General features: G+C 38.8%; 1 protein-coding gene across 1 annotated transcript in view; it reads right to left on the bottom strand.

Moving 5' to 3' along the window:
• Positions 1-25,247, bottom strand: part of GREB1L (GREB1 like retinoic acid receptor coactivator) — a 144,721-nt gene that overhangs the window by 19,603 nt on the left and 99,871 nt on the right. Inside the window, exons 11-22 of the mRNA XM_082479255.1 lie at positions 24,005-24,142; positions 22,042-22,227; positions 17,106-17,432; positions 16,110-16,238; positions 15,385-15,519; positions 12,659-12,856; positions 10,586-10,766; positions 9,080-9,272; positions 7,524-7,657; positions 5,046-5,385; positions 1,115-1,230; positions 500-744 (exon numbers count right to left, since the gene is read on the bottom strand). Of these exons, the coding sequence (XP_082335381.1) occupies positions 500-744; positions 1,115-1,230; positions 5,046-5,385; positions 7,524-7,657; positions 9,080-9,272; positions 10,586-10,766; positions 12,659-12,856; positions 15,385-15,519; positions 16,110-16,238; positions 17,106-17,432; positions 22,042-22,227; positions 24,005-24,142 (2,322 nt within the window). The remainder of the gene's footprint in view (positions 1-499; positions 745-1,114; positions 1,231-5,045; positions 5,386-7,523; positions 7,658-9,079; positions 9,273-10,585; positions 10,767-12,658; positions 12,857-15,384; positions 15,520-16,109; positions 16,239-17,105; positions 17,433-22,041; positions 22,228-24,004; positions 24,143-25,247) is intronic.

Below are 25,247 nucleotides of genomic sequence, written 5' to 3'. Positions count from 1 at the left end.
GAATGCAAGGAAGGGAAGGCCTGGTGGGAGATGATGCTCCATCGATGCCTGAAGAGGTAGGGCAAGACCCAGCCTTCTGTTGGTCTTGACAAGGAGGCAAATATCCATCCTCACCCACAGCTACCCCTGCAGTTACAGAGCATTTTTCTATTCCTAACATTTTATACTATCCATTTCTACTCTGATTTTTAAGATCTTTTCAGGATACACCAGCTGAAAGAAATTAACAAGAAATGTGGAATGTAAGTTTAAAAATAAATTCGCAAGGGATCCTGTGCTATGGCAAACCATCCTCCCACTGCAACACCATCCCCTTTTAGTTGTACACAGGAAAATTGCTCACTGTGGAAAGAATCTACTACTAAAATTTCATTGCCTAGCTTGCAGCAGGATACAGCTAAGCAACCCACATTTGACTAAATATCTCAATGTTTGCATTCAAATTCCAGTGATGTAGGAATGAAGACCTGTTCTTCAGAGCAACAGCAGAATAACTGACCTGAGGTTCCAGTGACAGCGCTACTATTACTCTGGGGTCGGTCCAAGTCTATCAGCAGCTCATCGGAGTCATTCTCGCTACCATTAGCCTTCTCGTGCTCCTTCTCACTAAGGTCAAGAGCTACAATAGGCCCTCTGATTGCTTCTTTCGAGACATAGCAGCATGCCAGGCCTACTTCTTGCTCTAATGCAGTCCGAGTTAAGTAGCTTGAGTCAATTAGTCGAAGGTCACAGTACTTTAACGACCTAGAAAACCCAACCCAAGAAAAGAGAAAGTTTTGTTTTCTCTGACTTTGAAGAATACTCCCTATCTTTAAGTGTTTATTAAATATTCATTAGCAATTTTATTAGCCAGTAAATATAAGATGATTTTAAAACATTCAGCACATAAGTTATGTTCCTTGGTACTTTGCACAGACATTCCTTTGCCCACACAGTACAGTAGTTTTACTTTTCACAAACCACACTTTCCAAAATTTTAAACTGTTCCCTAATAAAGTCTAAAATACACTTTTTAAAATGAAAAAATAGCCAGATGGTATCAAACCACTTATCCACCCCCCAACTCATCTAAACATGTTAGAGAACAACCATATTGCAAGAGTAACAACAGCACCTGGGGAAAGTTTCTCCAAGAGGGTCCTTGCCAGTTAGGATAACAATGCAAGGTAGGCCTTCTAAATCCTGATAGGTGCGAGGGATCCAGTCATCCTGCTCGTTTCCCCTCCAAGCCTGTGAACAGAGAAACTTCCAGTCACATTTAAATGATACCTTCTAAACCTTCACCTGTTTTTGTTCAGTTCCTGCTTTTTCTTTGTATACAGTTTGCTTACCCAACAGCCAACAGGAAGCAGATCTTAGGTATAGGCATACATTTTGTTCTGGTAGCAAAATGTTAGCCAAGCATTAAATGCACAGAAAAAGGATGCATAGCATATGTTATTCAGCGCTGGAAACATACACCTGGTGTGGTATTAGTGTGGTCTGTCAGAGAAAAATGCAGCAGATGCTTTCAATTTCAAGCTGGCACAGATAAAAGTTCTTTGAAATTAATGTAAAGCTAAAGTAAGACCTTCAAGTGGAGTATGAAAATGACTCCTTGATCCTCAAATATTTGCTTAATTATTCTATATAATGAAAGATTATAGGAAAGAAAAAAAATTCTCTTTCACTGGAGGTAACCCCACAAGAAAGGACTCCTTACCTACAGCCTACCAAGGCCCAAGACCAAAACTTTTTTCCCTTAACACTGGGAAGGCTGGTAGTGCCAGTCCCATGTTCTTACACCCTTCAGTCCCCTTGGTTCAGAGGAGCTTACTGAACCCAGCTGAGCTCATTTGTGTTCTCCCTGTTGTTTGAAGCCATTTCTCCTTGTCCTATCACTACATGTCCTTGTAAAAAGTCCCTCTCCAGCTTACTTGTAGGCCCCCTTCAGGTACTGGAAGGCTACTGTAAGGTTTCCCCAGAACCTTCACTTCTCCAGGCTGAGCAACTCCAACTCTCTCAGCCTGTCTTCACAGGAGAGGTGCTCCAGCCCTCTGATCATCTTCATGGCCCTGCTCTGGACCCACTCCAACAGGTCTGTGTCCTTCTTATGTTGGGGGCCCCCAAACTGGATGAATTATTCCAGGTGGGGTCTTACAAGAACAGAGTAGTATGATATATATACATTACCCTTCTCAGCACAGATGTATAAGACAATAAGACACAGCTCTCTTGACAGAGCAGCAAGACTCATGCAAGCTTTGTGGAAAACATACCTTGCAAGAAGAACCCTATCTTGAATTCCATCTTGGTTCTTCTAGTCTCAACCTGTACCCTTGACATGTTCTCTCCTTACACTTCCTCATCCCTAGAAAGGCCACCTTTTAGGAGTAATCTTCTCAGGCAGATGAAGGGGATTGAAAAGAAGGACTCACTAGCAGATCAGTGACTGAGTGTGCCATTTGACCTTTTGAAAATTTCCATGGAAAAAAGCCCTATGATTATTTTTTTCTTAGCTTAGGAAGAACACTATTTGGAATAATATTCCCCTTTTCTGCTATGGGTCTTCCCCCTCTGTTCTCTTTCCCCAGTCCTGACTTTTTTCCCTTGCTTATTTCAGCATCCTTTCTATAACATGTTCACAGAAAAAAATTATTTTTCCAACTACCTAACAACACCTACTGGCTCAGTAAAGCAGCCTCGGCAGCAGAGAGATATTTTCTGGCTCGGCAGGGTTAGTCTGACTGTGTGTTACCCTGCCTCTCCAACAATGGAAGTTTCTGTGAAAGTGCACGGCTAGAAAATGAAATAGGGGAAAACAGATACAAAGCTGGCTTTCATTTTGTCTGCCTAAGGACTTAAAAAGAAGCTCAACTGCTTGAGGCTTTGAGCTGTAAACTTGCATACAGAACATGTATTTCTTCACCATCTTACTCAGGAGGACCAGAGAGCTGCAGTCCTCTGGGCTCCTCACTTCTGAATGCCTCCCAGATGGTTTGATTCTAGTTACACTTAAAGGGTATGCTATGACAGCATGCCTGGTCATCAAAATAGTTATTTAAACTATTTTCCATCTCTTCTTTCATTCTGTAGCTCTGGGTGTGCCATCCCCCTTGAAGCCTAGCTCCCTGATGGACAGGACTGACCTGACTGGCTGGCCAACGGGCCAGTCTGTCAGAGAGGGGAACAGTACAGCTACCAGGACTGCAGAGACAGTTGCCCACCCTCCCTGCCCCGCTGTGGCACCACACACACTGCTAACACTTTCTTAGGGAGAGGCTAAGTTAAGTCAAACTTTCCAATGTGGCCACTAACAGCTATAATGTTTCCCTCCCTGCCCCTGAAAAAAGTCAGGATGAAGTCTCATCCCCCGCAACCGACAGCAGTTATTGGTGGGACCAACACTTCAAGTCTCAGCCTCACCAGAAAGCACTCAGTAGCCTCATATTGCGCCCTCCCCCCCAAAAAAGGACCTGGGTGCTTCTAGTGGAAGCAAGCAGCGATCAGTTCCCCACTTGCTCTAGTCCCCCAGCTTCAGTACTCTTTCCAACATCAGGAGAAAAGCCAAGCAGCACAGACAAAATTGTCTGCAATAAACTAGACTTAACAGTAGCATGGCTGATGAATTTTATAATGGACACGTTTACACCATTTTGTTTACCCCATGTTATCCCAGGCACCAGACTAGCAGGTACAGCAGCCCAGCACAAGACTCACAGGACACCTTCATCATTCTGGAGCATCGCTGGGACAACCTACGTAAAAAGACACTACAAGCTTATGTTTGGGCAACTGAATTCCTCTCCTCACTCCCTTCATACTCATGTTTCACAATTAAGAGGGTTTTTTCTAGTCACCTGCAAGGAAAGAAACAAGTTTGGAATGCTAAATCTTTGTTTATGCCAAAAAAGCAACTTATGTTGTGGGGGAGAATAAGAATTATTTAGAAGTTTTTTCACACTCTGCCTGATCAAATTCCTCTATTCCAGATCAATGGCTACCTGGATATTCATCTGCAACAGCTTCACGTTCAATCCTGGTCTGCATTAAAGGCCTCACAGGCTGCTCCAGCAATGTGTAAGGGCCGCAACCCTTTACAGCAAAGGGCCATAAAGAAGCCCTCACAGGACTCCCAGTCCAGAATGATTTAAGGTTGGAATTAATGCCTAGCCAAAAAAACCCCTGCAGCAAAGGGCTGCTATCTCTATCTCACATGTGGTTTTCTCCTTCACGACTACTTTCCTTTCTTCCCTCTTCTGCTGCAGGACAGGGTTTGAGAAGCAGATGTAGTAGCTTCTTTAAAGGACATTTTCTCTGCTTTTGGTTGCAGGCGAGCTCTTTAAGAAGGGCTCACAAAATTCATTCCTTTTCTGCGTAATTTTGAATACGCTGTATAAGTCATAGTAGAAACAGAAAATTAAACTCTCTGTGAGATTTAGAGCAAGGATCAGGACAGATAACCAGTATTACTTTCAGGCTGGTACCTAAGGCAGGCAATCTGTTTCCCTTTGTAAGGTTAATTCAGGAAGTAGGTTTGACTAGTTGAACTATGCTCTTATAAATCCATGCAAAGTTTAGCTTGGTGCATATATGCTGTGCAGAAGAGGGCTTTCGGCATGCAATGGTTTAAGAAAAGACAACTATGACAAACAGAATACTTTACCAGTTATCAGAAGAGCAGAAGATGGATGGACAGAGCGGACAACAGATACGCTAGACAGACAGATAAGTTGGTGGAAAGAATTAGTTTGCCTAAGGAGGTCTGAGCTCTGCTTTCTGAGATTCAGAGATGAAACCTGACTCATGCTGTTATTCAACTTTAACAAGACAGATAACATCCAGGGTTTGACTTCACGGACCAGTAACAATTCAATCTTCTTCATAGTTTCTGCATCTTTTACGCTCACCAAAAGTACAGCAAACTTCCATGGAGACAGGCACAGAACATGCACTCTTTTCCTACAGAATAATTAACCTTTAAACATGTGGCAACGAACACAAATGGTGTACGACAGTCAGATGACTACAATGGGCATACAAAGAAATATTTAGTTTCTGCTAACCTTTAACCGTGTCACAAAGTGCTTTGCAACAGTAAGCTCTGAAGCAGGATTCCCGAGGAGGATCTCAAAACGATACTGCAGACCTAACTTGTCTCTTACTTCTTGTAACCTCTCCTTGGCCAGCATGGCTAGCTGCACAGACGGCACCCTAATGACGAGCATGTGGCCACAGCCATTCTTATCCTTTCCTGGAGAAGTGATAAGGTCATCCATTATGCTCAGTGTTTCAGGTGTGCTGTGATCTCTTAGTGAGGCCATGGTCGTGAGAGCCATCAGAGCTTGGGAATACTGCTGAATGAGAAGGTAGCAGCGAATCACCATGCTGTGCAGCCGGGGGTACCTTTGAGGAGATACAGTTCTATGTTAGCACATGCAAAATCACAGCAATGTCTGAAAATTAGCCAAAAAACAGGACCATGTGGTAAAGAAGTGCCCATTTTTTTTTTCTGTAGCCTTTGATTTTCATGGGCAATAATTTTGCACAAAATCTGTGTTTTAAGTAAATGAATATAACATGGTACAAATGCAGAACATAGAGCCATGTCCTGCGTGCAAGTAACAGGAATTATAAACTTCCATTATCTTCACTTGGGCTAAAATTTCAGCTAAAGATCTTTAACTTGATGGAGATACAGATCATCTCAGATCCACAGCACAGGCTAGTAATTGCTTTGCTGTCCACAAGCCTTTTTCTTCTACAAATTCGGACAACCATCACTGCTTCAGGTGGCTTGTGGGAGAAGTACTTAATTTCAGACATCTCACCCTCTCACCAGAAAGTTAGACTTACCAATGGGGATTGCTGGCTCTGAGCCAAATCTGAACTTCCATTTTGCCTTTTAACTTACATAGCCAACGTTTCTTTCCCTCTCATTACACATATACACAGTGACAAGAGACATGAACTCACAAAGTAAAATGCTAAGAAAAAAAGATTAAAACCTACTCAAGCAAAAAAGCACTCCATTTCTAGAAATTCCCCACAAGTTCACTCACCATCATAATACAGAAAAAACCCTACACTATTATGCCTTGAATGCTAGTCTTGTGCCACAGGAGCCCAAATGACTAAAACAACTAGAAGTTCCAAATTTCTCTGGCCTCTTTCTTGAGGGATTTAATAGACAATATGTGATCCATTTGAATAAAGTTGTATGTCTGTCTTTAACCAGTAGGTACAGTAGCTCACTCTGTATACTGTAAACCAATCATTAAATCAATAAATTTTTAAAACACTTTTTACTCCTCCTCCCATGAATATACCCACTGCATTTTCACTACTAAAATAAATGGACCCTTTCTGATAACACCAAATATCGCAATGTTTTCAAACTTCTAAACTTGTATGGCTTAACCACCCAGAGAGAATAACCCAGCTTCTTGAAAAGAGAGGCTAAAGCAATAAACTAGTGCAAAAGCATATCCTGGCTCCAAGGTACAGGTTCACCTCCTGTCAATTTCTAGTGTTATCCTAACCCCATATCTGAGCATTATTTGCACGGGTATTAAGCCTCCTTCATCCTTTTCCCCATCCATGTTTTAAGTACAGAAAGAGAGCAACAGTGTCCACTCTCTCTTCCTTTGGACTTGGCCAGAAAGACTATGAGAAGCTTAAAGAACTGACCTATTAACTGATATTATTATGATTTATCACATTAATTACTTACATATTTGTAGATAACAACACATATTGATTATCAATTATGTACTTAATTATTCATTTGTATTGCTAACTTAACAGATTTGATATTGCATTTTAATCAATAAATAGATACATTTGCAACTGTTAATTATATTGACCTAAGTAAAATAGGAAAAACAGTACTGAAGACAGAACAATCCTGTTCTGGTAAATATCAGAATATGATGAGAACCATAGCTTGAACTGTTATAAGGGATCTGTCCTGATGATACACAGAACAGATTTCTACATCACTAGAAACCACAGTGTTGTGTTCATTCTTGTAGTGTGCACATTTAGTTATATCTTGGATATATGCGATGAAAGTAGCTTGTTCTGGCAGCTGCAGGGTACTAACAAGCCACCTTCAGGCTCTGAGCTGCAGGAACCAAAACCATAGCCAGCTAATGAAATAATAAAAATGAAATAATGTCACTTACCTGGGCCACCAATGACAAGTCTGTTGGCAGCCTCGACAAGAGAGACACCAGAAGTGGTGAGGTATGAAACCTCTGGTACCTTTTTAGCTTAGTAAGGGCTGACCCAAAAGCAGAGAGCAGCACAGCTGAGCCTGGTCTGCTGCTGAAGGGGCCTAATCTCTTCTATAAACAAATGAAGGATATGCCCCTCTTCTTCAACAGCACTAAATTAATTTTAAAAATAAAAATTGCACATACTTCTCAGATTCAAGTTTAACATCAAAGTTCATCATGTCTTCATCCCCCTGTGATGGGGCTGTATCTGTATCCTTAAGATCCCAATTAAGTAGAATCCCAACCTCCCATGTTACTATTTACCTTTCTAGAAGTGTGTTGACCATTTTTTCAAAGGTTTCATCACATCTCAAAAGGGGACTCGTCACCCCCCATTGGAGGGATTTGCTGTATTCATTCAAACCAAAGTACAGCTTGTCTTCACCCGATGCATCATCCTGTTCCATACAGAGATAGCAAAAACATAAGGAAAAAGGGAACCAATTTTAATTTCTTTTGTCATTTAAAAAAGTGGAAAGTATTTTCTGAACCAAAGTATCCTTTCTTTTCATTCATTCTCCCTCGGTGATGCTATTTCTTTTTTTCAAATAATATAATAAACTGTAAATTAGTGTTTTTTACTTAACTTATTATTTGTCTACAGCTAGGAAAGACAGGTGTAGGTCCTTGCAAAACTTTCACTATGTCTCCTACCTATGATTGCAGGAGGTTTCTAGAATCCTGCTAATTATTTTCTGACTCCCTATCTCTGGCTTTATATCTACTGACAACTCTTATCTCATTTCTGTTTAAAGCAGAACCTGAAAACAGAAGTATTAATTTCCAAAATTCTTTTTGACTGTCAGATTCTACACATCTCTAATGGTAATCAGAAACTGATCATTTCTTTGCTGGAATGTAAATCTGCAGACAGCAATCAGAAAGGCAGAATATTTGCTGCAAGCACAACACAGTCTCCAATGCATTTCCATCACCAGTAATCACTAGGAATGTAATTAATCATGTACAGTCTCCCCTTTTTTTGTGGGTTATTTTTTAAATCATAAGACTGAAAGTTGATGATTTTTTTACTTTTAGGAAACAAAAACTTGTCCACACCATCTTACAGAAGGTTACCACATTGGCTTATATGAACAAGCAAACAAAAAGCAAGCTTTGAATATTCATTCACTCCCTCATTTCCACTATTCTCTTTGTTTGACTTAAGCTATTTTTTTTACAGCTACCACTTTAAGACACTTTAGAGAAATCAATGGTCCACTTAACACAGTAAAGTCAAACTTGATATAAATATACCAAACAAGGAATAGAAAGGGCTATTTTTTAAGCGGGTTTTGCCAAAATATCCTCAGAATCAGCTGGCTGAAATGGTGAAAAAAGCTAATGGTGCAGAATGTCCAACAGACCTTTCCCACCTCTTCTCTGCACAATCATAGCAACTACTATGACATAATTTTTTAACCTAGCACACAACTTTTATTAGTAACCAAGAAGCAATGAACAGATTTGACAGGCTACATGACATATAACTTATGGTCAAAAGTCAGACTGCTTGAAAATGGAAAGCCAGCTCCAGAACGTTATGGCATAGCTACATAGTTTTGTCTAACCAGAGCGTAGGAAATAATTTCTCATATTACATCACTGGACAAAGAAAAATTTGTAGTTCCTGGGCGTAAATGTCAATGTTACCTCTACCATCAGCATCCTCGGGTTGTGCACCTGGAGCCTGAGAGAACAAACTCCAGCGGAGAAAGAGCTCCCTCCTAACATTTTTCTTTATTACTTATCTGCTAAATTCTGTTAGGTGTGAAGTCCACATTAAAATTCACAGTTAAAATTAACAATTAGACACTTACCACAGTGTCAAATTGTATCCAATGTACCTCATTGCTAGAGCTGATCCTGGACTGCTGCGTTTGCAAGGCGTAAGGAAAAGAGCTGACCTGAAGAACAAGGAGGTTGAATGCTTCAAGGACCTCCCTGCAATTAATTACTCTATCAGCCAGACCATGACTAGGCTCACCATGTGACAGGGAACTTGAAATGGCACTGCAGAGATAAGAATGCAAAGAATTGCCTTACTGACATCCTGAGATTCAATGGATTATTCTCTTTCTGCAGAAAAATTTCCAAATGACCATGGCACTGAGAATCACAGCTCAAAAAACTTTAGCAGGGTGAAAGATGTCAAAAGCATTCGAGTGTTTTCTGTGGACAGACTCACGCAATGGGGGGAAAAAAACTAAATGGAGGAACAAAATCTGCGGACAGTGAGAAGGTGAATTAGTGTACCAGAGCATCAGATGGAGGAAACCAAAAATAAGCCAAAGCTGATGAAATCCCTCTTACTGAAAAACCGTTCCATGAGCTGTGGGGTTAGGATATAGTAACAATTTTACAAAATCCAGGGGATTTTCCAGCCTGAAACATTCTCCTAAAAGGCTGGGGAACCTGAAAGTCTCCTGATGTTCTGATTTCCACCTCCTGGAACTACCTTTGCCTCCAGAATATCCAGAAATTCCAAATTCAGTGTACAGCAAAGACAGTAACAAAATTGTGATGGGGGGTGGCTAAGGTAGGTAGAAGGTTGCTTTTATCTATTTTCAGCTGCCCTTCAAGGAAAGTATTTTTTTATTATAACTCTGATATTCAAATTCATCCCACAGCCTTACGCACCATGTCCAAATCACATTAAGATTATTCTCCTCAGTTTACTCATGAAACGAGCAGAATAATTAGCTTTACTTATTTCTTTCCTTTTCCGTAGTAAAGTTGTGAGTCAGTGTGAAGAAATGTTTCTGCACACGTGTTGTTCTGTTTAGACCTAACACTGACCAAATTCAACACAGTTGTTTATTAAATCCTGTTCTTACAGTAGCTAGGTCGTTTTTCAGATGATGCAAAGAGTTAAATGTCTGTAAGCTTTCTTATTTCAAAAACAATGCTATCATCAAGGATAAAAACATGAATTAAAACATGAGTGGATTGTGAACATGGGAGAGATTTGCGTTTGAGTAGAGAAAAAGGAGGGGAATAGGAAAAAAGACACGAAGAGCAAAGAAGTTGCAAAATTCAGCCCTTTTTCCTGGACTTCAGTACCATAGCACTTACCCCTAAAACCAGTCTTAGTTAGGGATCCAGAAAACTGAAACTAGTCTCACCTATCGCCAACTGAATCAGAATTAGTTAACAAATATCATGGGGAAGCAATGGGGATTAACAAATATCATGGGGATCTTGAGGCACAAAATGCCTTAAGCCTAGCGAAAGCATCAGGTCTCTAAGACAGTAAGTCTTTTGAAAAACCTAACTGAAAGATACTGGGAGAGGATGGTTTTCCTTTGGTAGATTGAAGCAACTACCTTGTTAAATCCACATGGGCATTGTCATGAACCAGCACAAACAGTGTATAGGGATTCTGCTTCACTCGTCTCATGAAAACTTCAAATTTTGCTTGAATCTCATTGTCTAGCCGAACCACGTATTTCTCAGCTCTCTGATATGCTGTTCCATTGTCTTCTAGGCCCAAGTCCACAAGGACACCTGTCAGAAAGAATGTAACAAAAATCTTTTCCTTTGAGTGCATCCAAAAATGAAGTGTCAGTAGTAGGTTGCCACTTGTTTGCCAATATCAGGACTTTGCCAAATCACTGATACACCCCAATAAGAAGATTATCTGAATGCATTCTCTCTCACGATGGGGACTGAAATGTGCTTCTTGGCTTCTGGATTTCCTCCAAAAAGTGCCTGAAGACCTTTCAAATACTTCTCATATTACCAAAAGGGAAAAAAAAATAGGCCTCCACACAAATTTCCGGAGCAGTGCTCAGTTGGCTATGCTCCATGATCCTAGGCCAAACTTGCCCACATTCTGCTAATATATTAATCCTGCTTGAGTCAGAAAAAGTTATCCTGACCTTTCCTGTGCAAAATTCATAAATTTATAGAAAAGTGACTCTCACTAATATAATATCATTTTTTCATGCCCTGCTTCAACGTTTGTGTCAACACAACTACTGTCTAGCAGTCCCTATAATGACAGATTTCTATCATATTCATAAGGTAGGCATGATGTAATGTATATGGCTTTGAATGTCATTTGAATTAAAGAAGTAGCAACAAGCTACTGTGAAATGTGGGTCAACTATGTATTTGCCAGGGTCTTAATGAATTTAAAAAGATATTTTAAAAAAGTAAAGTAAAAGCCATTCATTTAAAATAAAATAAATGTGAAACCCTATTAACAGACACCAAAAAAACTCTGGTTTAGTGTGTTGCAGCAAATTAAGTAAATACAATGTCTGAAGAAACAAGGAATGGAACAAAAAACCCATAAAGTTATGTCATAAAGGAAAAGAAACCCGTACTTCAAGTAATCTATTTTATTCTGTTCATTTAACTACTAAAATAGCACAAATCAGAGAAAAAAAATACAGAGATGGACCACAATATTGAACAATATCAGGTCATATCTGCACAATCAAAAGGTGTTGGACTGTTTAGCTCAGAGTAGAAAATAAGAGGGGGAAAAAAGCCAACAGCTATACAAAACCACTCATAGACGCATTACACCAGAAGCTCATATTCATGTTTTTCAAATGCAGATGTAAGGTATTATTAGATAAAGCTGAAGGCTGAAAAAAAAACCACGTTCAGCTGATAAAAAAAATCCTAAATACACAACTATCCTAAGGACTACATTAGTCCCAGATATCAGAGATCAAGAGCTAAAAAGGACCAAACATTTACACAGATAGTCCCTAGTTCTATTAGACAGTAATTTTCTCCACGGAGAAACTGTTATGCTTTTGTAGACGCATGTCAGTCACAAACAGAGTGGATAACAGAGGTCATTCTCAAGGGGGACATATTCTATAACAAGTCCACTAAGGCTTTCTTGTTCCTCTTGAGGCATTTGGTACCAGCCATGGTCAGACATAGAACTCCAGACAAGAAACCTCACCATCTGAGTCAGTATGGCAATTATTGTGTGCCAATGTGCACGTATTTATCTACCTAATAAGAGAGCTTCCTGCACATATGTTTGTCTGTGCTAATACATATGAGACCATATGCACAAATGTGTACCTACAACAAATGGGTAGTTGTGTACCTACAACTATCAGCTCTAAGGGATAAAAGATCTGAACAGTCGCATTTGCACATCCTCTCCCTGTTTTGACAGGTGAACGCTTCTCCAGGTCACACATTCCTCAGACCTGCATGAATATGGCATTTTCTTTTGACACTTACATGGTACAGCTTGGGCCCAATTTATGAAAGGACGATATTTAGAATTCAATTATACCAACTAATCGAGCTAATATTGGATATGCAGAATACATGCTAAAGCAACGTACTTCTCCATTTACACCAGATATGATTTAGCAATATCATATACTTTGGTTTAACAGTCTCTTTTCCCTCCCTTTTACCTGATTGTCGAATCCGTTGAAGGGTCTGCTGCACCAGGACTTCGGAACGGGGAACTATAACGATGAAGTCTACTTTGCTGAAGTGGCCCAGATCCAAGCTCTGATTGCCACTGTCTGCTATGGCACAAACCTGGGACAAGAGCTTTCTGGCAACTGTAAGCTGTGGCTGGTAAATTTGGAACGTATCAACATCCAAATCTAGAGTGTGTTCGTTTGAAAAAGAAAACAAAACACAACAAGAAACATGTTTACTTTCCCACCCCCCCAATAAAAATGATCCTCCAAATAGCCTACCTTCTATTATCAGAAAAAAATCATTCACCAGAATAAATCTCAACACTCTGGAGAGCTGGGTCCAGACCACAAATGTCAACTTCCTTTTTTTGATCAAAATGTGATAATATATCAGAGGACCTCAAGTACAGCACTGCCCATTTTTTAAATGCCCTAAGCGTTTTAGAGATTTTTAACAGTGCAACCCAAGGAAACCTCAATAGCAATACAGTGAAATGCATTCCATTAAATGAACCAACATGTACATAATATCCATATATAAAAAACATACATATATATACACAGAGGTCTAATGTTCTCCTGAAACTTGCAGTTCTCCTTTAGGAGCTTCCCTCCATCACTACTGCTGGGAGAACCAGCCATGGATGCTGAGATCGCTGTGCTGAGATCCAGCACACCTATTAATGTGAGGAAACTGAGCCTGCGTTAATAATTCTGCCAAAAAAGACTCTACCAGAGCAGCAGGTCAGCTGGGAGTTCATTTGTACATCGTCTCTGCTCTGAAGTACTAAGCCCCATGATAGTCATGATTGAGATAGCTGTATGACTATATAATAGACTGACAGTAATATATGCTGTGAAAGGAAGATGAACAATTCACCTAGGCAATAAATCTCAATCAGGGAGGGGAGAGGGGAGGTTGTGGAATTTATTACTTTGGAGGTTTCTTGATCGTTAAGGAAATTTTAGTCTCAGATTTATTTGAACATAATTAATGTCAATATAACACTAGCTTCAGAGAATGGGGGGACTGGAGCTTTGCTGTCTATAGACATGTGACAGTGCATTCATGTTTCCTCGAAGAAAAAGTATGTTCCTATATTTCAGTATTTCCAGTAGGTAAATTCTATGCCAAACGATCCATGTTTCACTAGCCCCTGAATATTTTCAACTTGCTGATTACCAAATTAAATCCTACAATGCCACTACAGTTTCTGTTTATGTCAGTTTTTCTGCTACACATTGAATTCTGATTAATGGACTGCTTATCGTAAAAATTAGGGCAAATTTCTTAAAAAAACAAAGAAAAAATCCAAACCTACTGCAAATTTAATACACAAGAAATATTGCTGCTTTTTAAAGTAATAGGCCACTTCATAAAATCTTGCAACTTACATGAAAATTGGAAGGTGTTTGGGGCAAAACCCTGGTATGTTAGTTTTATATAGACACGTGCATTTGTGTGTGTGCGCTTATCTCCTGTTCAAACCTGCCTCAGTGTTCATTTCAGTAGATCTACTATGGGAGAAAGGTCCCTCTCACTGCCAAGGAGACTTACCTCTCCTTTATTTTACTCAGGCAGTCTCTCAGTAGCTTCAACCACTGTACAGCCATATTTTAAAGACAAAACTAGCTCAAAATAATTGTTAGAGAAAACATGAAGTTTTTTTTTTTAAAAAAAGCACTACTGTACATCATTATATAGTAAGAACAAAAAAATAACAGAATCTAAAGATCATTCTACCTTCAAATTAATCCTGCAAGGAAACCTTCTGGGGGTGCCAGAATAAAGTGCCTGGCAGCCTTCCTAATTGGACCTCCTGATCCATGCAGAAGCTATAAACCACCCTTCTTTCATTCAGATCTAACACTGAGCTGATTAATTTAAGCTAACTAATGTGAATCAAGAGCACACCTTTCTTTCACAGCAAAACACTTTACTGGAGGTTGAATTTGCTTTGATACTAGACCTAAAAGAATCGCAGCATTCACAATAGCTCTGTGTATCTTTTACCATTACTGTCACATGAAAAGGAAAGTATGGTTAAAACTCAATAATGAAAGAATTCCAAAAAGGGAAAATGATAATTAACATTTTTAGACAGGCGATCCTACATCATCTTTTGCACCTAAGTATCTCACCATATTACACTGAATAAGACACATCTCAAATAAGCAAATTACAGATTACACTTGCCTAGCAGTTTCAGTCCAAGATCCTAAAACGCTTTCCCTAAAAGTTTTAGCCTTAGAGCACAAGCCTGTAGTACATATTATTACCACTTTACTTTGTGGGAAGTGAGGAATATCAAAAATTAAGAAACGGGAGGACACCTGGGGAGATCAGAACGAGAACACAGTTCTCCTCTGCCTTAAGCCCAAGGTTACATTCTTTTTCTAGGTACAAAAGGGTGAGATGAGTCCACACTGTCACCATTACACAGGAACATCTTCTCTGCTCTGCCTAGTGCGTAACAGAAGATCACATATTTACCTTAGAAATTCTAAAACATAGGGGGAAAAGTTGCTGAAGGTTACTACAGAGATTTTCTGTCTGAGAGACTGCTGTATTCTACATTCAGCTGGCAGTATTAATATCTGAAGGTTGACACATTGACTGCAGCTGTGCCCTCAGACTCTTCTGAGGCCCATGCATTTTGACATTTAACAAAATACTCACTTATTTCACATCTTGCACGTAAAAAAATTACCTGGTTCTTGCGTAGAAACCATGGCAATTGCCTCCTGAGATGACACACACTCGCTAACGTCTCCATTAAAAGGAATAATGACACTTTCCCCTCGCTGCTGCAGCATTTTCTCCAGCAGCTTGTCCAAATCATCACCTAGATAAGAATTAGCAACACTAAATTACCTGGAAGGTCTTTCAGACAAATGATGTAGAACATTACATACACACATGTTCTTACATAGTTGATGTCGAATTTGAAAAGGGGCAGGGGACTGGAGATACAGGGAAGAGAGAGAGGGAGAACATTTTTCTCTTTTATTTACTGATTTGCCAGTTAAAGGAATTCCAAAAAAAAGAAAGCACAGCTGAATAATTTCAGCTCTGTGCTTTTACAACTAGCAGTGACGTCTGATGATTACAAAGAAACACACTGTAAAACAACCTCTAAAACCTACGCCAAAAGCACAAACAAGAAAAGACTCATGCACTTACGGGCACCCTGCCATCACACTCAGCAGTATAAACAGTATTTAAAAAGTTTTGCCACAGGATGAGTAACTCACACTGCACGGGTGAAGGAGACAAGCGTTCCTTTACACGCAGTACATGGAGAGAAGGAAAGAATGCCTCTCGGTGGAGAGGGCAGAGCTGTATTCATGCGTGCTTTAGGTGCTGAACAGGAGACACACCAATCCAGAAAAATTACTGCCTTGGCTAGAACTTCTGTTTTTTAGGGTCACTCACCTAAAGATGTATTTTTGAAATGCGATGCCAGGAAACTAACTTTCCCTGTGATGAGCTCGTAACTGATCTCTTTTAAAAATTCACTGGTGGTAAGCATGCTTTCTGCAAGTGCCCTAGATTGATATTGACCTGGAGAAGAGGGGGGGAAAAAGCAAGAGCAATCTTTAATACAGTGCACTATCAACACAACCTTTTCATACTAGAGGTGTGGAGCACGCTGATCTTCAGTCATGGATCTCCACTGCCTTCACCCAGTAGACTGGGAGAGGAGTCTCAAGTCTATTTTGCTAGCGATGGAAGAACTAGTTATATCCATGTAGCCCATCCTTTGCAAGCTGTTGTCTGTAGTATTGCACACTTGGCTGACAAATGATATGCAAAATAAGTATTTGTACCTTAGATTGAATGGAGGATTCTGGTTAAATACGAAAAAGTAATCATCTCTAGAGTGAAAAAAGTAAAAGTTGACATTACTGATTTATCTGCCTCCAAAGGAAAGATGAGTAGACAAAATTCACGTCCATCCAGACACTCATGCACACACAAACATCACAGCCAGTCACCAATGTGGAATTTTAAAATCAACATGGTAAAAAGGATAAAAAGCATGTTCTGTTTTACAGTGGCCTGTAGAAGACTGGTCAATCCAATATTGCCATGTAGAATAGCACGGCTGTTACACAAAAGAGAGAAAGACAAACCAACTGTTTTGTCACTGGGTCACTTCAAGATATTTTCTAAGGTTGCCGCACAAACAATAAAGTTTCAGGCCTCTCAAGGAGTAGTAATGACTAGCATACAGCTATTTTTCTAGATCCTTATAAACATCAGTACTCCAAGTCTTGATGGAGGAATAGTAAACTCTGACATTGCAGTGTAACAATACAAAGGAGAATAAAAAGAAGAAAAAGGGATTTAAAAGCTGGAACAATGACTCGAGAGAATTAATTCAGCAAAATTGCATTGGTATTTGTAGTGTACTGCAAATATACTCACCTAGGACTACTACGCAGAATTCATTTCCTCTTATCTTTGATGCACATATGGCAACAACATAATCTGGTAGCTTTTGCTGATGTTTCATTTCATTGAGAGACCTCAAGGTCTCCGAGATGCCCTCTGCCAGCGAGTTCTGGGTAACAACCACATGCACGAGGTCCCGGGACACACTAGCGATTAACCTAGCAAGCCAAGGGAGTTGACCTGGTGACACAGAGATACACTGTGCGCTCATTTGCAAGGATCGCTCTCTCAGAGTAAACTCCTGCATAGCTTTCAACATGATCTGCTCAAATTCTTCCCTCAGGGGTATCTGGTCAGGACCTACATTGAAAACAAACGAACAGAAGAACAGTATCTCATATCAAAATGTTATTGAACTGGGAATAATCGCATGTCTGTCTTGGTCTGACAAGCTTCTTCACTGTATTTTTCTACATTTACAAAACCCACTTGCAACTCAGGATATCTACCCACATGGCATATTCTTGCTTTTTCATATTACAGGTCTCTCTCTCCCACCATCTCCCTTTTTTTTTTCTTTAACAATTCCATCTCACTCCTAGCATTTCTACCTTCAAAAGCTGGTGAGACAAACAAGGGAGTGGGAAAACATGTGCTTTTTGCCTGGAACAAAAGGATTAACCACATAGCCTCCATATGTTTTTATAGCAGAAAACCCAAATGCTTATCCTCGCAGTCTAATCACAGCCATGCAGTATGACAAAGCCTGTCAAGTGGTCTTCGTTTTGCTTTTTCTCATCATGCATGCTAGTAAACCAAGCATGGATATAAACAAACATGTTTAACCTCTTCTTTTTCTTTAGTTAAATTAGTTTAATTTAGCAAATCGTCAAACTTCTAACATTAAGATATATATGCAAATGTATAACTACATTCCCCAGACTTTGTAAACTGTATTGCGATCTTTAATTGGAAAATAGAAATATAAGCTATCCTAACTTAGCATCAAGTCCCCCAAATCAGCTTCAATTAACATTTTGCTCAGTAAGATTTGTGTCCTTGTCAAAGATAGTGGGGAACATATGAAAAATATTCATGAATGCAGAGTAAAAAGTAACCGTAGTTTAAATTTCCAAGATCCCATGTCAGTGCCAAAGGAGACAGCTTCACGCTTCAGCAGCTTGCCTTTCTATGACAAAAAGGGGAGACTTAAATACCAAAGATATGTGAAATGCTGGGGTTTTGGTTTTATGTTTTCTTTCAGGGCCAAAGAAAACAAGCAAAATGAGTAGTGAAAAAAAGGAAACAGAAAGGTTGTATGAAAAGCAGGGCAGGGAGTGGGTAAATAACCTATAGTTATAGTATAGTACAGAATCTGGAGAAACTGCCACCTCTTGTCATTTTGTCTTTTTGAGAAGTAACATATGGAGGGTGTCACCATCCAATTACCATAAGATAGTAGGGTAACTATAGACTTGTAAGTGCAAGGCTCTTTTCATTTTTGATGCAAACTGAAGAGTTCTGATGAGTCTAATTAAATGCAACATGGGCATAATTCTCTATAGTTCTCGTTTTTGGAAATATATTTTCTTTTCCCTGCTAAGACAGCATCGTGTATTCTAGATCTTTGAAGATCTCAAAACAGAAAAAATAGACATTTTATTAATAAAGAGATAAATCAACTTCTGCAGAAATAAACTCTAGCTCATATCAACCACAACACAAAAGATGTTATACACTAAAAGAAATAAAAGCAAGCTTTTGATGTTTGAGGAAGGTTACTTAAGACATAGGGTCTAGACATAGGGATCATCACAAATCCAAGAAAATAAAAATTATTGTACAGATGGAAAAACTTCTGTATGACAACACACAGGATTTCATTTAGATTATTTCTAAGACAAAAACTAAGACAAAAATAAAGTTATTTATCAGAAAGGCACTGATGTGGAAATATTCTGAAATTAGTGAAGTGTTTAATACCACAGTTGGCTCATGGCAGTCTTTCTCCACAACAACTCTTCAGAAAAACAATGGATCTAAGATCAGATAAGATGGAAGACAAAATGATAGATACTGATTTGGATTGTGAACAGTTTCATAAACACATATACAGGAATCGTTCAAAGTTAAAAGAGAGCATTTGGAGTTTTCTCTACAGAAATGAGTAGGCAAAGGATCTTCACTTCAGAAAATGAAACTGCAAAAAGAATAATAACATGTAAAATTCATAGCTGAGAAAGACCTTATTAACATAGTTATGCTTCCAAAAGCACCTACAGTTTAAGACAACATATAAATGCCATCCATTTCTGGGTAGAAATCCTTCATGGCATGCCCCAAGAGAACTATCCATCCAACCGTCTAAGACCCTAGGAATTAATAGAATAACCTCTTGCTTTGGGTGTCTGAATATCCCTTCCATTGAAGACAGAGGCTTGCTCCTGCCTTGAATTTGGATGTGCATTAAGATATGGACACTACAAAACCCCTCTGGATGGTCTCAGCATGAACATAGTCAAAGCCATTCAAATGTAACACAAAAAGAGAGAAAAGAGAATGATCTTATAATTCTAGACAGGGAGTTAACAGAGGGTCCAGAAATATCCTCCAGCTGAATAACCAAAACACAGACCTTACACTGTATAGGATGAGATCGTGTTGTAGAAACAGTAGTGTAATAGTAAAAAGCAGATGATTATAAATGATAGAATGTAACCCATATTGCAAATATGGGCATTTTGAGGTATAAAAACAAAGCTTGAAAATACTTCACTATGAAGTATGTCACTATGCCAAAGATAACAAATGTGAAAACTGAGTAAATACAGCAGACAGACTGGAAAAAAAAACACCAAAATCAAACACACCTCTTGATCTTTTTTAACTTACTCTTTTATCACAGTCAGTGGAATTTATTTACAGTAGCGCTACAGCATCAGAGATGTACTTATTTTGTTTGCTTTGATTTGCAATATCATTGTGAGATTGGTCAGCTGATTTCTGAAGACACAACAGCATTATTCTACAATTTTTTTCAAAAAAGGAGCATTTTTTATAAATAATATTCTTATGATCTGTGATCATAGCTGTCTGCAAACATATTTTGTACAAGTAGTAAGATCTGAAAAAAATAGGCAAGACTCAGTACTTATTTCATTCTTCTGTCTGCTTTTTTATCTTTGCCTTTATCTTACTCTTTCACAATGTACTCTGGAAGAAAGAACAACTTTTCAGTCCTACTTTCTCAAGAGAAAAAAAAAGGCTCACATGAATAAACTGTTAATTTATGTGTGTATTTGTCTCTCCTCCTTGTCAAAAACTTTTGAAGCTGGCTGCCCTCCTATCTGCTTCAAAAAGGCATAAAGACTCCAGTTCAGTGCAACTGTCACAATTCCAACAGTTTTAAGTTTGTAGTAATATTCAAACCAGCAACATGTTGTGATCCCCACACTCTGCAGAATGTTTTTACTTTTCTGCTCATTAGGCCCTTTCATCTTCCAGCGCTGGCGTTCATCTCCACATAAGGCCAAATGGAAAACTATTCAGCTTTGCACAGCTAAGAACAAAAGCCAAAATAAACACTTGCTAATAAAGGAACTTCTTTATGCTGAAGGCATGGTGCTCGGGAGACACAGCTCAGCTCAGCTGCAGAAGCCTTGCACGAAGCCTCCTCTACTTTGCAGCGTGTATAGACTCGCTGCATCCATCTGAGGTTGGATTTGCTCATGGAGTGGGGTTCACTGACTCAATAGGTTCCAATAAATAATTTCTTTTTAATTGGAAATGCTATATCAGCTGGCTGTATGTTTCTCTGAAGGAAATTTGCAAGCTGCCTCTATCAATCCAGAACTGTGTAACATGCAGACTCTACAAACTTTCCAATGAAGATGAAAACCTCAAATAACAAATTTAAGCCCACTGAGAGAAGGGCAACAGAAAAACATTCAGCCTGTAAAAAATAAATACTTTGTCAGTTCTAACCTGGCATCCAATGGACTACTAAGGCAATAAATAAACAATAAATAAAGCAAACAGGTCACTCGGAGAATTACAGAAGATGGCCTCCTTCCTGCATGCAACAGTACTGCATCAACAGAGAACAGCAAATCATAAGAACACACGGGTTAAACTTGCACAGAGCACATTTACTCCCCAAATCATAGGGTTATCACCAGCTCTACTTCTTTTGGCATGTCTGCATGTTTCATACCATTTTTATGTATTGCAGATGGCCTAGCGGAAACCCAGTACAGGAAAAGCAGTGTGCTCTTCACAAAAGTCACTTCACACTTCTCTATAAGCAACATCTTTTCAAATACAGAAGTTAAGACTGAGACTGCTGTGAGAAGTTTCCCAACACTGTCCTGCAATAATCTTTAGCTTCTAAAACCTTACTGTTGCATTTTACTCTAAAGCAGGGAAAATTGTCTGGACCTTCAATAAGAGAAAGAAAATGTGGTTTGCTGGTTTGCTCTCAAACTTGCAAAGGGTCCATTTCAAAAACATCTACAAGAATGAGATATTCACTGAATACCTTGCCTTAGTCTGAATAACAAATGTGGTTTTCATGTAAACGGTGCTGTCACCAAAACAATGATGACCATCACACATCTGCTAGCATTTGTCACAAAACTGAATAAAACAGACCAAGCGTCCTTAGAAAGAGCTGTGATAACTGATGGTTTGATACTCTAAGCAAATGAGTTATCTGCATTGCAAATCCATTTTCACAAAGGTGACCTGGTCAATCCCCATATGGAGAGCAGAAGCAGTACCGGCCTTTAAATTCACTTAACTTCTTCAGTCTGATGAGCAAAGTAGCAAAGTCACACACACTAGATGGAGCCACTTACCTCTTCCAGGCACAAAAATAGCCAGAAAATTGGCTCCGAAACGGACATAAAGAGGGTGGGGAGAAAAAAAGACTGTCACAAATAAAAACAAGCGCTTATGACAAATTGCTTACCTAGTTGGACAAGATACTGAATAGTTAGAAGTATCATATTCTCCACACTTAGCAGCTGACTGCTGGTCAAACCCAGGAGATCCAAATCCTTGTTTTCCAGCTGTGGAATCTTGTAGCAATTCACCAGCAAGGGACTTACAACAATATCACCAACATTTCCATAGAAATAAGGTAAAGTGCCATAACCTTTGATAAAAGAAACAAAAAAAACCCCCAGAAATCCACAAAATATGCCACTGCATGAAATCTTGCACAATGTATACATTTCCAAACTTCTCTTTAATGTTACCTTGCAAAATATATTGCATCAGTGACTGTTCTTGGCATTATAATTGCTTACAAAATAAATGAGATAGGCTAGTGATCCTTTGCTGTATTTTACAGCAAATGATCACATAGATTTGCAAAAACGAACAGTAACTGCATACCAGCGGGATAATAATTGCTGTTATCCAAATACAAATCAGTATATTATCTATTTGGGTCTTACCCTGACCATTAAATACAGATTCTCCATAATATAGTGTACAAAAAAGAAAAATCAATGGAGGCAAAAGTACATTGATCTTAACATTAAAAAAGCAGCATAAGTCACATTAGCATTGATTCAACCGCTGTGGTATTGCTGTGATTGATTTCACTTTTTTGCCACATTTCCATTCTGTTTTCATAAACAGGTTAAATAAACATCAGCAACTAAACACGCTGTTCTGTAAGGTAAAGCATATAAGCACAGGCTAACTCCTCTTTTCCTTGAGAATGTTTTCATTTTAAAAAAGTTTCCACACAGATTTTGCCAAACCCATCCATTTGGGTACATCTGGTTCTGTACTATTAATAGGACGCTGTTTCTCAGGGCCACTAACATTTAGCCTAACTGAGCACTTCACTGGCAACTCTCCAAGAGCCTAAGGGCTGCATTCAATTTGCTCTTAAACTGATGACTATAGGCACCCCCATCTTTAACAAGGAAGTGTTTCTCTGAAAACCGTTAGCGCACCATGCTAGAGCTTTAGAATAGGCTTCCAGAAAACACTAAGCAAAACAAACCAGAAGAAGTGTAACCCTATCCTTGATGGATTTACTAGTGTAGATGGCCCTGCTAATTCTATGGGAATTGTGTGTATTAGGATTATCTGTGCAAGTGAGGACATGGAGAATTTCTCCATTTCTTCAGGAATGATAAATTATTTCATGGATTGTATTGATAGGCATGTTCTGTTAACACTGAAGCTACTTTATACATCCATCTGTACTATGCTGGACTGAGAATAGATTTAGAGTCAAAAAATCACTCATCAAAATCTTGGCAGTACTAGCTGACCCATCTTTTGTTATACAGTATGACCAAATAGATCAGGTTGAAAGGGATACTTACATTATGAGTCACACTTTTAAAGTAAAAGCAATGTCTTTCTAAGGGTTGTCAATGTACTTTATACAGCTAAAAGGATTTTAAAAGCCTGATCTGTTATCTCAGTTGCTTACAAAAAATATGGACTTTAAAAGACAAAAAAGTTAGTATGATTCACTTCTGAATAGTCAGTTCAAATCAATTTTCTGGTTCTCATGCAGAATCCCCAGGCTTCAAGATCTGGACTACAAATGCTGCAGGAAATATTTGCTTGTTTTGTAAGTTATTTACACTGGAAAACTATTTCCATTACGTGGAAATATTTCTATTCTTGGATTTTACAAAAATTTTATTTGTATAAAATTTCAATTTGGCCAGAGGCTTTTTAAAAATTTGACATAGTCGTGACCTGTTCGCAAATCAGGTTCTCCAGAAATTGCCTAACTTCCAATTTTAAATGTTGAACAACTAAAGCAAACTATCCATGATGAAGTGACTTCATATGGTACTGAATTCAGAACCAACAAAAAGAAATAAACCCCCTCTTTCTCCTAGGAGCGCATGCATTTGTTCAAAATGCAGCATTTGAATCCCCAGTGTAAGACTTACCTATCAGAATCACTGGTCTGACTCCTGAGTTATTCAGCAGGTTTTCAGGAACTATTACAGTCTCCCCTGCTGGGATGGGTTGAGGCTGTAAAATTCCAGTTAACATGGATTGAGGAACTGGGACTGACAAAAGAGGCTCTATAAAATAAAGAAAAGAGAAGCTTCCATTACTAAAAGGCTCATACTGTGATTTGGCCGTATGAACAAATAAAAAAAAATTACTGCAGATTACTAACTGTAATAAAATTCAAAAGGTCTCTGCATTTCCTGCTATAGTTTTAAGTAATTTAAATTAAGAGCCTATATCCTCCTGTAACCCCACCCCTAAAATAAAACTTTTTCTGACCACTGTATTGTTGGTGGGAATGAGAGAGGAAAACACAGGTTTGAATATGCATCTTTAAACAAAGCCAAGTACTAAGCCAAAAGGCCACCTCTAAGACAGAGGCTGCCTCTCAATACTGCCTCTTAATACAAGGGAAGAGACTGCTCTGACGTCTGACCAAGAATATATGTAGATAAGAAAAACAAATACTGTCTTTAGACAGTTGCTACAAGGATAAAAGTTAGGCTTTACTCGTGAAAGAGCAAGAGCAAATTTCACAAGTAAAAAGAAACAAAGTGCAAGAATTTTGTAATCTGTAATTGGGTTTGGGTGTGAGGTCTGCTTCAGAAGTTTCTCAGGCTTCATTTGGTGTTTGTAACAGATTATTCAAACAATGCCATCAACAGAAAGGCATGAAAGGCAGCATGAATTAATGCATATGTTTCAGTAGTGGAAATTGTTTATCCAAGAAAAATACTACAAAAGACCCATGGAAAACGGAGCACACAGCAGAATTAGTAGATTGGTGGAGACAAACTCAACAAAAAGGGGAAGATTGCCTTATATCACATATCTTCAGCAGGTCTCTGAAGCTAGAAACCTACAAAAGCTGTGATTGATTTGAGCTGCTCAAGTAGGCAGGCCTGCACTACCATGTAACCCTTCTTCCTGTGATGAGTATCTCTGAAAATTAATTCCAAAATATGTCAAAACCAAGCCCTCCAAAGCAGAGTTACAAAAAAACCAAACAAACATTGTGCATGCGGACAAACAGCTCTTTTTCTTCCTTTTAGGTTTATTCTCTCATTCTATAGAGACAGGAATAAGTAATTGTTTATACTCCCCTTTACAAAGTATGCTTTGTAATCCCACAACTGAAAAGTGCTTAAATAGTGAACAGTTTTATTAATAGTTATG

The sequence above is a fragment of the Vanellus vanellus genome (assembly GCF_965231255.1).
Source record: "Vanellus vanellus genome assembly, chromosome: 2".
In the NCBI taxonomy this organism is placed as follows: Eukaryota; Metazoa; Chordata; class Aves; order Charadriiformes; family Charadriidae; genus Vanellus; species Vanellus vanellus.
Note: the sequence above shows the minus strand (reverse complement) of the source record. Positions and strands in the feature narration are given on the sequence as shown.